This window comes from Megalobrama amblycephala, linkage group LG11 (assembly GCF_018812025.1).
Source record: "Megalobrama amblycephala isolate DHTTF-2021 linkage group LG11, ASM1881202v1, whole genome shotgun sequence".
In the NCBI taxonomy this organism is placed as follows: domain Eukaryota; kingdom Metazoa; phylum Chordata; class Actinopteri; order Cypriniformes; family Xenocyprididae; genus Megalobrama; species Megalobrama amblycephala.
In genome coordinates, this window is record NC_063054.1 from 18,680,894 (window position 1) to 18,694,093 (window position 13,200).

The window sequence follows — 13,200 nt, forward strand, 5'->3', positions numbered from 1 at the left end:
CTCATGTGCTGTCAAACAGTGGCTGCAAACCATGGTGTAAATCACAAAAGACATTAATTGTAGAACAAAACAGTTATGGTGTGTGGAGCATTATATTATAAGCCAAATGTGATTTGCTTGTCCATCATCTGTAAGGTTAGGAAAAGTTCAAGCTTTTTATAATTTTATGGGCCAACGTGAGTTGATGTAACTCATTAAAGTCCGCGTGAACCGGAAGTTGCAAACGACTTTTCTCCAGTGCTGTGATGTATTTCTAAGTGAAACGGAATATTGAATAGAGGGCAGACTTTAGCGCTCCTCCTCTCCATCTCTCTCATAGTAGACTAACGGTTGGAGGGGAGTGGTTTAAGCAATTTCAACCCAAGTCGTCAAACTGATGTCATTAGAGAAGGGGCACCGTTGCAGAGGGGAGGAGCATTTTCAGATTTTGATTAAATATTACGAAGCCAAACAATTTTTTTTGTGTGGATTGACTCGCACTGATGAATTGTTCACCACAAAACTAGCAATTTGAGCTAACAAAATAAATAAGGACAATGTCATGTTTGGTTCTTTGATAAGTTATGATGTTATAAGCTACCCATGTGGTAACCATGTCTTGAACTTTGGGGGGGGGGGGGGGGGGGCGTTTCTTGTCTCATCACATTCAGTTATGAATTACATGAATAATGTAAATAATAGCATATTTTTGATTCAAAACTGTGAAATTTCATAAAAAAGTTGCATAGTTTGTATGTATCGGTTGCTGAACTATTGTAAAACAGTCATCAAATATTAAACATTGAGCTACTATTACCACACACTCATTCACTGCTAAAACTAAGTGTCGCATTGGAATTCACGCTCATCTTCTGTGAATGGTAAGACCTGTCTTCTTTGATTTGATTGGCCATCTCAATCATTTTGACAGGGATGAGGACTAAGAATGTAACTTTTAAAGCTTTCTGTCATTCTAACAACAAACAGCGCAGTGCATAATGGAGCAACAGCATCAAGAATACTTTTTTTTGGGATGGGGACAATTTGGCCATTTCTAATTATTGGGGGGGGGGGGGGGTGTACATCTATGACAGGATACATCTATTTTCTCTTCAGCAGTCCTGATGCAGGAAACCCAGCGGTTGCACTCAGTGAACATCCCCTTTTTCCTTCTCCCTTAACCTCTCTCTCTCTCAGACGCATCCAGACTGACCCTTACAGCTGGTGGGATGCTGGCCTTTCTGAGGGGAGCTGTGCAGCCCGTGACAGTCTGCAGGGCAAGGGATATTGTCCAGAAACGCAACTCCAGCATCTACAGCAAGCCACCCAAAAGCAAGATCGGACCTGGGGTGAGTGAAATAATTACAAAATCCTAAAAGGTTGCAAAGATTCATGGTATCAGCCTAAGTTAGTTTAACTGAGGTCAATGGAGATAATGGGATAAGCTCGGATAACTCCTTGAATTGTAGAACATAATATTTGTGTTTGGACAAGAACAAAATTACAATGTCAGATCAAGTAAACATTTAAAACAACAAATTTAGAAGTTTTTTGCTCTGTGACTGATCCTTTTAATTTTTGGTCTATAAAATGTCCCTGTTATTTATTAACTCATATGCCCTGTATTATTATTATTATTATTATTATTATTATTATTTCTATTTATGTTATCATTTTATATGCATATGTATAAACATATATATATGATTCATTAGCATATTGGGATGATTTCTGAAGGCTCAAGTGAGACCAAAGACTGCACTGTAGAAAAATCTCAACTCAAATGATATTTTGTCTCTTTTTCTGGATGGTTTTTTTTTTTGAGTTTTGAGTTTTACTTCCAAAAGTTGAGATAACTGCATTTAATTTAGTCAATTCTAATACATTGGACAAATCATTTTAAAATATATTTAAATAGAAAACAGTTTAAATTGTATTATTATTTCACAATATTACTGTTTTGAATTAAATATTGGTTCAAATTCTCTAAGTATGTAAAGCTGTTCAATTTCATTTGCATATTCCTGTGTTTTTCTGCAGCAAAGTTTCTTGATTATGTCTGTGTTTGCCGTTGCCCTCCTGGCCCCTGCCGGGTGGATTCTGCAACACATCCCTGAATATCGGCAGAGAGCAAAACCCCCACCGTCCTGAAGAATGCACACCGGTGTACCACATCAGACCTGGCTGCCTCTAAAGCATTATACACCTCCAGTGAAAAAATTAGATCTTTAAAACATACAACATCATGAGCAACATCACATAATAATATGTATAAGAATACATGAATAAAATTATCCAATAATCAAATAATATGGTTAAACAATTGTTTGCCCCATTTGAGTCTAATAAGAAATATTTTCATGGTGTTTAATGCCTTAGGACTGTGGCCCTTAATGCCATTATAAGCAGTGGCCCTTACTACATGCAACATGACTGCTTTTTCTTGTAATAAAGTTTTTTATACCATCTGTTTTGGTTGATAACTTTCTGTTTCACTGTGATAATTGATCTTGCCTTGGAGGCACTGCTCAGTATACACAGAAATTATAATTTTTTTTTTTTTTTGTTGAGAAAAATCACTTCAATATTAGGCTATTATGTCCCTTAAGCTGAGAAGAGACTGAATAAGGAACAAGTGACGTGGCCATTTCATAGGTGAAGATGGTTAGAAGGCCAGTGGCAGTAGCAGCTCCTGACCGTAAATTTAGGTAGGACAGATTACGGGTTTTAGCGCCAGTTTATGATAAACATTTTGTAAGCTTTATATTGTAATCGCTGAACACAGGCAGAACAGGCAGAGGTTGTGTTATTCAGCCTGAGGGTGACACTAATGTTGATTGACAGGCTTTAAGTTCACACAACACACGCATAAAATGCTATTTTGCCTTAAAGGAACACTCCACTTTTTTGAAAATAGGCTCATTTTCCAACTCTCCTAGAGTTAAACAGTTGAGTTTTACCATTTTCGAATCCATTCAGCCGATCTCTGGGTCTGGTGGTACCACTTTTAGCATAGCTTAGCATAGTTCATTGAATCTGATTAGACCATTAGCATCTCAAAAATGACCAAAGAGTTTCAATATTTTTCCTATTTAAAACTTGATTCTTCTGTAGATTTACATAGGAAAATTGTGGGGCGCTGTAGCCCTGCTTAGTAGGCTAATACACGCCTGCCGAAGCCATTTTAATACATCCTGCTCACTTAACCACTTAAAATAGTCTAGAAAATCAGAAAAAAATGTTTGTTCTGAACACATTTACAATTTATTATTGATTCAGTTCACAAAGATGTCTCTGTTTTGGATGAATATTATGGTGGGGCACTGCCACACTTGACCTTACAGACGTGCCATGGCTGGCTAGTGGGCAAATTTGGCTAGGGCATCAGGTTAAACCCATATTGATGTTAAGAAACAACCTGACTACAAAGATTCGGGATCTCAGTTCAACATCTCATCTGAAGAACAGTGGCTTTTTACAATACAGTGCCCCTGACCTTTTCATGTGTCCAGGTTTCTCGAAGTGGAAGTCGTCATAATTGGATATAAGAGAATACATTAAATATATATTTTTGTGTCCCCATTTCTCAAATAACAAAAGATAAACTCAACAATAGTGATTTCACAACCTTCAAATAGAGGGAAAAAACAGAGCGACTGATAACAGAAGTCAGAAGAGAGAAAGATAAAGAGAGAAAGATGTCAACGTTACCGTCACTCCAACAGCCGTTGTATTAGAAACACCCTCACAGCAGTGTTAAATATTTTCTTTTGTAAACTGATGAAAAGGTAATACAATACTAAGTATAGTGTTATAAATGTACATAGGAGCCTCTCATTCAAGTTTAGACTCAACCCTGCTAAGCTTCACTAGTGACTAGAGTTGCAAGGTGACAGCTGCCGGCTAAATGGCAAGCTACCACCCACATTGAGCATCTCGAAAGGACTGTATACACGAGGAAACTACACAGAACACTGATGTGCTTGATAACATCCCAAACACTAACATGATACAATCATTGTTTGTCCATGAGTTTTGAAGCAAAGGAAACTCCATTATGTGATAGGCTAAGGACACAACGGTCAAAAGTTTAGTAGATCATGATGCTGTTCACATTAACTACACAGGCCTTTTTTTAATTTTATACCTGTATTTAGCCACTCAACAAAAAATTGTTCTAAGAATGATTTGCTAATGGTCATATTAAGCTATGAAATATTATTTCTGAAGGTTCTCTGAACATTCCAAACATCCATTTTTTATTTTATTTTATTTTTTTAAGATTTAAAAAAACTTTTTTTCTCATTTTGCAAACATTAGAAACATTTAGAAACAAGTAGCTGGCTAACATTAAAAAAAATGTTAGATGAACATCCAACTAAAAAAGTTCCATGAATGATGTATACATAATATTTTTGTGCTATTGTTTTGAGAACATCAATATTAAAGACCGGATAACTTTGAAAGAACATTCCTTTATTTTGTACAATTTTGTTCATAAATTTGAAACCTTGCCAGAACATTATCCAAAGTTCTGAGAATGTTCCCTGTTAGCTTGGCATTTCAAGAACCTGGAGAAAATTACCATGAATTAATCCCAGAGAACATGGGTTTAGTTTATTTAGTTTACTTACTGTATGTCTGCTATAAGGGGAAAATGAATGGGGATTGCAGCAAGGAAATTGACTTATTTCAGCAAAATTGATAAATTGCTGATAAAAAAAAGTTCGCTGTTAAACCAAAAGTTTTCAGCATATAGAATACATGTGCTTTTAGACATGGGACTCAATTAGTCACTAAAATGAGTTGCTAAGTAGGATGCATCCATTTTCTACAGACTAGGGACCCTGGTCTCAAGTACTTTAGAATCCCCATTGTTTATTTTTCCAGAACAGCAGGAATGTTGAGATTAAGCTTCATTGTGGTAACATGAATTTATTTCTATAAGTCCAAGTCTTCATAAAAGAAGCAAGATGCATTTCTAGTCTTAAGAAATATAACAAAATAACCCAATATGGTCAGGATTGCTGTTGCTTCATCACTTTTCATCATTTAACATAATGTTCTGGGTCCTACTTGGGTACTAACTAAAACTAGAGCTGCTGTTAACTTAGCTCTAAAAAATGCTGGGTTATTTCAACCCATGTTTGGGTCAAATATGGACAAACCCAACCGTTGGTTTACATTTTTTAATTAAATTTTAAGCCAATTGGTTGGGTTTGTCCATATTCGACCCAAACATGGGTTGAAACAACTCAGCATTTATTAGAGTGAATAGCAGCATGACAGCTTTCTCTTGCTATGTTATATCGCTGTATTAAGTAGGTTGAGGGAATAATCAAACGGCAAACTCTTTCCCTCTCATATGTAGCTAGTTTCATTCTGTCACGTAATGCACAGAGACGAGAAGGTAAGATCCATATGCAGCTTTAATGGGGTAATCCAAACACGTAATCCAAACAGGCAGGGGTCAAAATCCAAAGATCAGTCTAAACCAGGGATGGGCAACTCCGGTCCTGGAGGGCCAGTGTCCTGCAGAGTTTATCTCCATCCCTGATAAAAACTCACTTGCCTATAACTTTCTACTAATCCTAAAGACCTTGATTAGCTGGTTCAGGTGTGTTTGATTAGGGTTGGAGCTAAACTCTGCTGGGCAGTGGCCCTCCAGGACTGAAGTTGCCCATCCCTGGTCTAAACAAAACAAAGAAAAACACAAACAGAAGCCGGTGACATTAAGTGAAACCACAATACAAAAGCAGAGACAAACCAGGTATAAATAGACACTAATGATGAAACAAAACAGCTGGGTGCAATGAACGGGATAATGAGTCCGGGAAGTGGGTTATGGGAATTGAAGTCCAAGTGAGGTGAACAATAGTCCGTGTTGGAGTGCCCTCTAGTGGCTGATTAGGGCTCTCCCACTAGTAATCTTGACAGATTCATTCTTCTAAAAACGGTTCTTCAATAGCAATGGAAAATGTATTCATTTTAGTTAATTGGCCCATCTTAAATGGTCCTCTCGTCACATAATGTTGGAAAGTCTGATTTATTAGTGAATCGGTTCATGATAAACGATCTTCTCTTCAATATGTAGCAATGGAAAATTGCAATCCCAAATGCTCCTCTCACTCGCATAGCGTTTGAAAGTATGATTCATTTAAATGAACAAATTCACAAAAATGATTCACTAATAATTCACAATAATGATTCACTGTACAACTGTTTTTGACCAATTCAACTTTTATATTGCCACCCTAACTGTTGTTAAACAAGCAAAAATATGCATCTTATTAAATTATAGGCCTAAATTATGTTATTTGCAGTTGCGGCTGGTGCTAAAATTTTTTGGGGGGGCACAAAAAAAAAGAAAAGAAAAAAGAATTAGAGATGCAGAATAGGCTAATTGTTATGTAATGTATCTAATAATGTGATACAATGTATAACAAAAAATCATCTCTATTTTTGGGCTGAATGGCGATGTATAATCTTGGTATTTTGTATATTTTTCTATTTGAACTATATAAAAAAAATCTGTATTTAATTTAAAAAAAAAAAAAAAATTTCACATTCTGCCCAATATTTTCCTACAAACAATGTTCATGTTGAAGGCTCTGAAAACAAACATGAATGTAACCATGTAGTCTATGTTATATTATGTGCAAAAAAGGGGGTCAAATAACAGGTAGGGGTCCGTGTATCTTTTGGTCATTCGTTTTTTGATTTAATAATGAAATCGGAAAATGAAAAACGGCACCTTTTTCGTTTTTCATTTTTTTTCTAACAAAACGAAAAACAAGAATTCGGCTTGATTTTTCAAGGGGTAGAAAATGAATAAACAACTTGAATATTTGTTCCCAACATGTGGGCGGGAATGAAACGCCCCTTTCCGCTGATTGGTCAACCAAACATTAAACTGTGCCGTCATCAGTTCTTCCGCTGTTCAGTTCAGCAGAATAATAGTCCTTCGCTGCGATGGATTTAACACGTTTATTGCAACTATAATCACTTTTAAATTTACATTTAATCTTAATCTCTTGATCTCTATCTCTCAAACAGCCAAACTGATTGACTTGAGACACAAATCGAGGCAGAGCCTATAGACAAGGCTTTCTTCTGTGTGTCCATAAAAACGCGTGTTTAGCTCAGAAATATTATCTCAGATATAATAATTTACTTCGCACCTGCACTTACAACTACCTAATAGCCACTTTGACACACTGTCTGTTTTATTATTGCTGACCACCATCGTAGTTAATGTTCACAGCACATCTATTATAGTTCTATTATGATTTTTATTCAGTCAACAGATGGATATCATAATGCCATTATCTAATGTTTCAGTGATTGACTTTAGTGAAATATGAATTTGACATAACAATTTTACGGTGAACTTGTTTGAGTTATATGAATAAAACCCTGAAATAAGACTTTGTACAATAAACCGGAGATGAAAGGTTTTCATATTTAATGCCATCTACCAGTGTCAGAAATTAACTTAAATGGGACAAATGATTTTCAGGGATATTTTTTTTTTACCTTTATATATAATTTCTTTCCTAATCTTATTAAATATTTATGCTATCTATAATGTTAAATTCTTAAATGTAGTCAAATAAATTAGAATAATATGACACTAGGCTGTTACCAATTAAATCAGTATCAGTCAACTGCATGATGCTTTCAGATGTAGCTACTTACAGTAAATACATTCACACATTAATTACAACTGTATAATATAATGAGATTAATATTTTAAACAACATTTTTATTCAGAAATATGAAATGACAAGATCAAATAATACTTGGATTATGAAAGTAATATCGCCACTAGGTGGCGGTAAGTCATTGTGTTAAAGAAGGAGTCATTTATTCATTTGTCGATTCGTTCAAAGCGCTGGTTCATTCAGTAATAAAATCAAGTGGCTGTCTATATTAATTGGTCACTTAATCATCGTCTATTAATGGGTTGTTCAAAGACTCTTATTCATTCAGGAACGAAACAACTCTGTGTGCCTACTGTGAGTCAGTCGCACAACGGTTCTGTGACTTTATTTGCTTTGGAGGTTTAGTTGGCAGAGAAAATAACCGTTCTGTATGCCATCCGTTAGCCGGCCAATACTTAATATTAATTAAATAATCTCAGCGTATTGCCTGTTTTTTTTTTTTTTTTTTTTTTTTTTTTGAAAAATTGTTAAAAACCACAGTAGAGCTCTATATACTATTTTTGGCGGCTGTTACAGAAACATTTTTACAAAAAAATTCTGATTAAACCTTGAGATTTTAAGCATTAGATAGCTTAGATAGATATTTGCACCACTACAATGACAATAATTCTTAATTTCTGATAGAAATGCAAAATCAATCGGTAGTTAGGCTATTAATAGAATAACGAGACACAAACCTTTACATTCAATCGCGTTTGGTCCCATTTATTTTTGATCACAGTGCATACTGCATACACATACAAACTTTAAGTCCAAAAGTGCGCACATTTGTAGAAATGAACATTTACCTCAGATTTTATTAGCCTAGATAGAATAAGCCGGGCCGTACGCAGGGTTTCATATTTGCCGAGGTCAGAAAATGTAGTTTCCTAGGGGGTACTGGAGCATGCTCCCCCAAAAATTTAGATTTCCCTGGTGTACATGCATTTTTAAGACGTTTTAAGGCCAACAAATTGGATAACAATTTAAAACCATGTCAACAAATAAATGCATGCACAGTTTTGAGGTAGCTTTAATCGCATGTTTGGTAATTTCATGACTTAACTTACAACAGAACAACGACGGTCATTGCTCATAGTTTCTTTTGCGCTTTATTTAAGCTATAATAAAGTAATTAAATGGTGCGCGCGCCGGCGCATTTGCTCATGCAATTCTTGAGTGCGCGCCGCTATCTCTGTGCTGTCGCGTGAGTCGCGCAGCGTTGCCACACAGATTTTGATAGGTGGTCAGCAATAATAAAACAGACAGTGTGTCAAAGGTATTGGCTATTAGGTAGTTGTGAGTGCAGGTGCGAACTAAATTATTATTTCTGAGGTATAATGATTATAATAGCCTATTTCTGAGCTAAACACGCGTTTTTATGGATACACAGAAGAAAGCCTTGTCTATAGGCTCTGCCTCGATTTGTGTCTCAAATCATTCGTTAGTCTGGCTGTTTGAGAGATAGAGATCAAGAGATTAAGATTAAATGTAAATTTAAAAGTGATTATAGTTGCAATAAACGCGTTAAATCCATCACAGCGAAGGACTATTATTCTGCTGCTCTGAACAGCGGAAGAACTGATGACGGCACAGTTTAATGTTTGGTTGACCAATCAGCGGAAAGGGGCGTTTCACTCCCGCCCACATGTTGAGATCAAATATTCAAGTTGTTTATTCATTTTCTACCCCTGAACGAAAAACAAAAAAATCAAGCCGAATTCTTATTTTTCATTTTGTTTGAAAAAAAATGAAAAACGAAAAAGGTGCCGTTTTTCATTTTCCGATTTCATTATTAAATCAAAAAACGAATGACCAAAAGATACACGGACCCAGGTAGGCCTACATTCTAAAATTGTAACACTACAATTTAAAAACAAAATAATGCTTTTTAAAGCAGAAGTTACATTCACTAAACTAAAAATGAAAATAAAAAAAAGCACAGACTTTTATTAGTCTATTTTGATTACACTACAATAGTCACTGTCCATGCTGTATCTGCCCCAGTTGTTTTAAACAGCAAGCACGGAAAGCAAAATAAGGCATTAGCAGAAACGCACCCACATAGCCAGGCCTTTTTGGTGTACCAACCAAGCGGCAACCTCCCCCTTTCTCTCGTGAAGCCAATACGGAAGTAACTTAAACTGCGATTCATCGACTGGCCGCTAGGGACAGGTTCCAAAAGAGAGCATAATCTCATAGAGTCCCATGTTAAATTGGCCAAGTTTATAGCAGAAAAAAACATGTTTACAAGTTGGTTCAAATTGTGGTTTTGGTCTATACTGCTATTTTTGCCCTTCATGACAACTCCGAGGGGGGTGAATTTTTTTATAACTTATCCGTTTAAATTATATTAAGCCTTAAAGTTCTGCATAATTAAGGGCGTGGTCACTTGAGTGACAGGTAGATTGCGCTGCTGTCTGTGAGCCGTCATGTTACCTCAGCTGCCGCTGAATTTGGCATCTCAGCCGTATTTGTGCTCGATTATTTTATACAATGATAAAATATGGCTTGCTGCATAATATTCGAGACTGATGTGTGTCTGTGTAGATGTGCATGCATGGGGAAGAGACACAGAACACACGTTGTTGGATCGTGGCATTGGCTGAAAGTTTTGGTTGTGAGATTTACTACAATGACAATGGCGGGAGGATATCAAAATCCGACAGCACTGCTTGGATATTATAACTAAAACTGCTGCACTATTTTGAAAAAATATATACTTTGGACACAGGCTTATTTGTTTGTTAGATACAATCGTATACAGTTTTACAACATAAACGCTGCTCAGATTGCATCCTTTCTTGAAGAACGATGACAGAGAGCAGATCATTCAGAAGAAATGTGACATGTTTTTTTGTTTTGCAATGGACACTCATATTTTACCCAAGTGCCACAGATTGGATTCATCTCGCGATCTCTATTTCATTATAAAGGTATGAAGTCCCATTTGATTTTCCATGTTGTTATTTGCACAACCAACACTACTGGTGTTGGAGGATCTATATCTTAAAAAACACCGTAGATTGACAGTAAACCTTTAGAACGTTCTGATGATAAAACTTGTCTTCATTAATATTTTAGATCGTATCTAAGATAGATAGATAGATAGCTCCTTTGCTTGCTAACATGGTCACGTCGAGCTAGGCGGGCGTGGTTTCAGCAACCAGTCATATCAGCTCAAACCACCTCCCCGCCTCTTTGCCCATTTTCAGTTATCCGGGAGTGACGTGCGGTGACGCGCAGCTAAGATGGCCGCGGCCTCATTTTCGCTTCAAAACTGCTGTTCAGAACTCTATGGGTGACATCACGGACGCTACGTCCATATTTTTTTTACAGTCTATGGTACCACCGTGAAGAGTAGCTTCGCGTGTACGTCTTCCCCTTTTCGCTTATCTGCTGTCTGATTAAGAGGTCAGGCTGATCTGGACCCAGTTCTTTTACCTTCAGTTTTTCTGCCAAAGTTCTCTTCTCAAACGGGCATTGGAGTAGAGATTTTACAGAGTTTTCGTGTCCGGAACTAATTACACCTGAGTCCGCCATTGTCACATAACATTCATTGAAAATCGCGCCACTACTGGCCAAGCCCTCAATTGAGCAGTTTGGGGGCGACAAAAAAATCGCCCATTGCAGATAAGAATTGAGGATGCTGATTGGCTAAATTTTATGTCACATCTTGAATATATTTATATATTGAATAGGCATTTGACTAAATTCTACAAAGACCCGCCTCCTTTGGGCGATTTCTCGATTGCCCCTCAGCTGAAATTGAGTGGTGCACACAGAGAGGACATATGGTGATTGTGAAAAAAAATATTTTCCACAGATGATTTTCTAATATATTACATCATACAAATATACATTTAAATAATTTATATGATTATAATTTTGCGTGTGTGGTTCAGGGAGGGCGGCGCCCTAGCGCCCTCTATTGGCCAGCCGTATCTTAAAATATGTCAGTGCAAGTTTCTTTCAGTTAAAACAGCTCAAACATGCATTTTAGTCTAGGCTTAAGCCTTGTCTGTTAAACTGGGGGTATATACCCTATTTTTTTCTTTATGAAAATATTACCCCCTTTAGTAAATTCTATGTAATTTGCTACTTTTTGTCTGTACCTAGAAGCGTAGCTAACTAGCTTGACTGTAAACTTAAATTACAATGCATGAATTTTAGTGATGGCCCTGGTTTAATAATGCATCACTCATCCCAGTGTCTCCAGTTAGGAGACAATTTTGCATCCAGTATTAGTGAAACTCAAAATGACCCACAGTGAAATGGAACAATCAGACCCCCCAAGTACTGTGAGACCTGCAGCTAACTGCTCCAGAGAAATGCAATGGTTATTTTGTTAGGCTCTGTTGATTATGGAAAGTCAAGTAGAGCTTTATTATCATTAGCAGATTACCCATCACTAACCCATGTGTTTCCTGTTACTTTTCAGATGCTATAGTGTACAAAGATTAAAAGTGTGACGAGTGATACTGGTGTATATATAATACATTTTTAAATGATTTAATAACATGCACCTGATCTGTATACTGAAAATAAAACAGAATTAGGCTTCCTTCTCTTTCTGGCATGCTGCAGCTGATCTCTCAAAGATTAACATGTAAATAGCGGCATTACTGTCTCTAGAGCAAACATTGTTTCCTTATATTCCCACCACTCGGGACAGAATGTTCTTTCCCTCCTGGTCACAGCTAAATAAGACTGTGCAGGACTGTCTGGCTGCAGTTTAGACTAACAGCATATCTGTTTAATAAAACAAATATGAGTGAAAGGACTGGATTTACTTGATATCCAGTATTGTGCATTCATGCATGAAATTAATTCTCAATCATGTAAACAGACAGTAATCAGGGTTAAATGTGACCACAGAGCTTTAAACACACACAATGTTGCCTTAAGACGAGGATGAGCAAGATAGAAGATACGTGACCACAGTCGTGTAAGTGTGTGTGAGTGCGTGTGTGTGTGTGTGTGTGTGTGTGTGTGTGCAGTATGCTTGTATGATAAATAAGTGAGCTCTAGGCAAAATGGTCTCTGGGGTGTGTGTGTGTGTGTGCGTGTTTGTATCTGTTAGCTTAAGGATGTACACACAGTTAAGGTGTCATAAGGCGCATACTTTCCCACACTGTGGGAAATTCACATTTAATTAAATTTTCATGAATATTCATATATTGTACATATATGTGAAAACAACAACATTTTAAGACAATTTGAAATGAAATAAAGACCTAAAAAGCTAAAGTAACATTTATGAGCAGAAAAAAATTGGAAATGAAAATATAGTAATAGTAATCAGAAAATAAAAACAGCTAAAAGGGGAATTATGTGTACATTTTAAGACGTCAACATCATTTGACTCACTATAGAAAGGGGATAAATTAATTAAAGATGCATTAAAGATATGCACTCAGCCAATAATACAAACACATTAAGCTGTATTAGTATGTGAGGAATTTAAAAACAAGAAATACATTAATAATCGACTAATACTCTGTATATACATCTGAAA

At 36.4% G+C, this 13,200-nt stretch overlaps 1 protein-coding gene across 1 annotated transcript; it reads left to right on the forward strand.

The window, feature by feature from the left end:
• The first annotated feature begins 1,143 nt into the window (after positions 1-1,143).
• On the forward strand, positions 1,144-2,462 carry LOC125278753 (cytochrome c oxidase subunit 8A, mitochondrial-like). Its single transcript, XM_048208094.1, has 2 exons — positions 1,144-1,328; positions 2,020-2,462. The coding sequence occupies exons 1-2, from the start codon at positions 1,209-1,211 to the stop codon at positions 2,128-2,130; spliced, it is 231 nt and encodes a 76-aa protein (XP_048064051.1). The 5' UTR covers positions 1,144-1,208; the 3' UTR covers positions 2,131-2,462.
• The last annotated feature ends 10,738 nt before the right edge of the window (positions 2,463-13,200 follow it).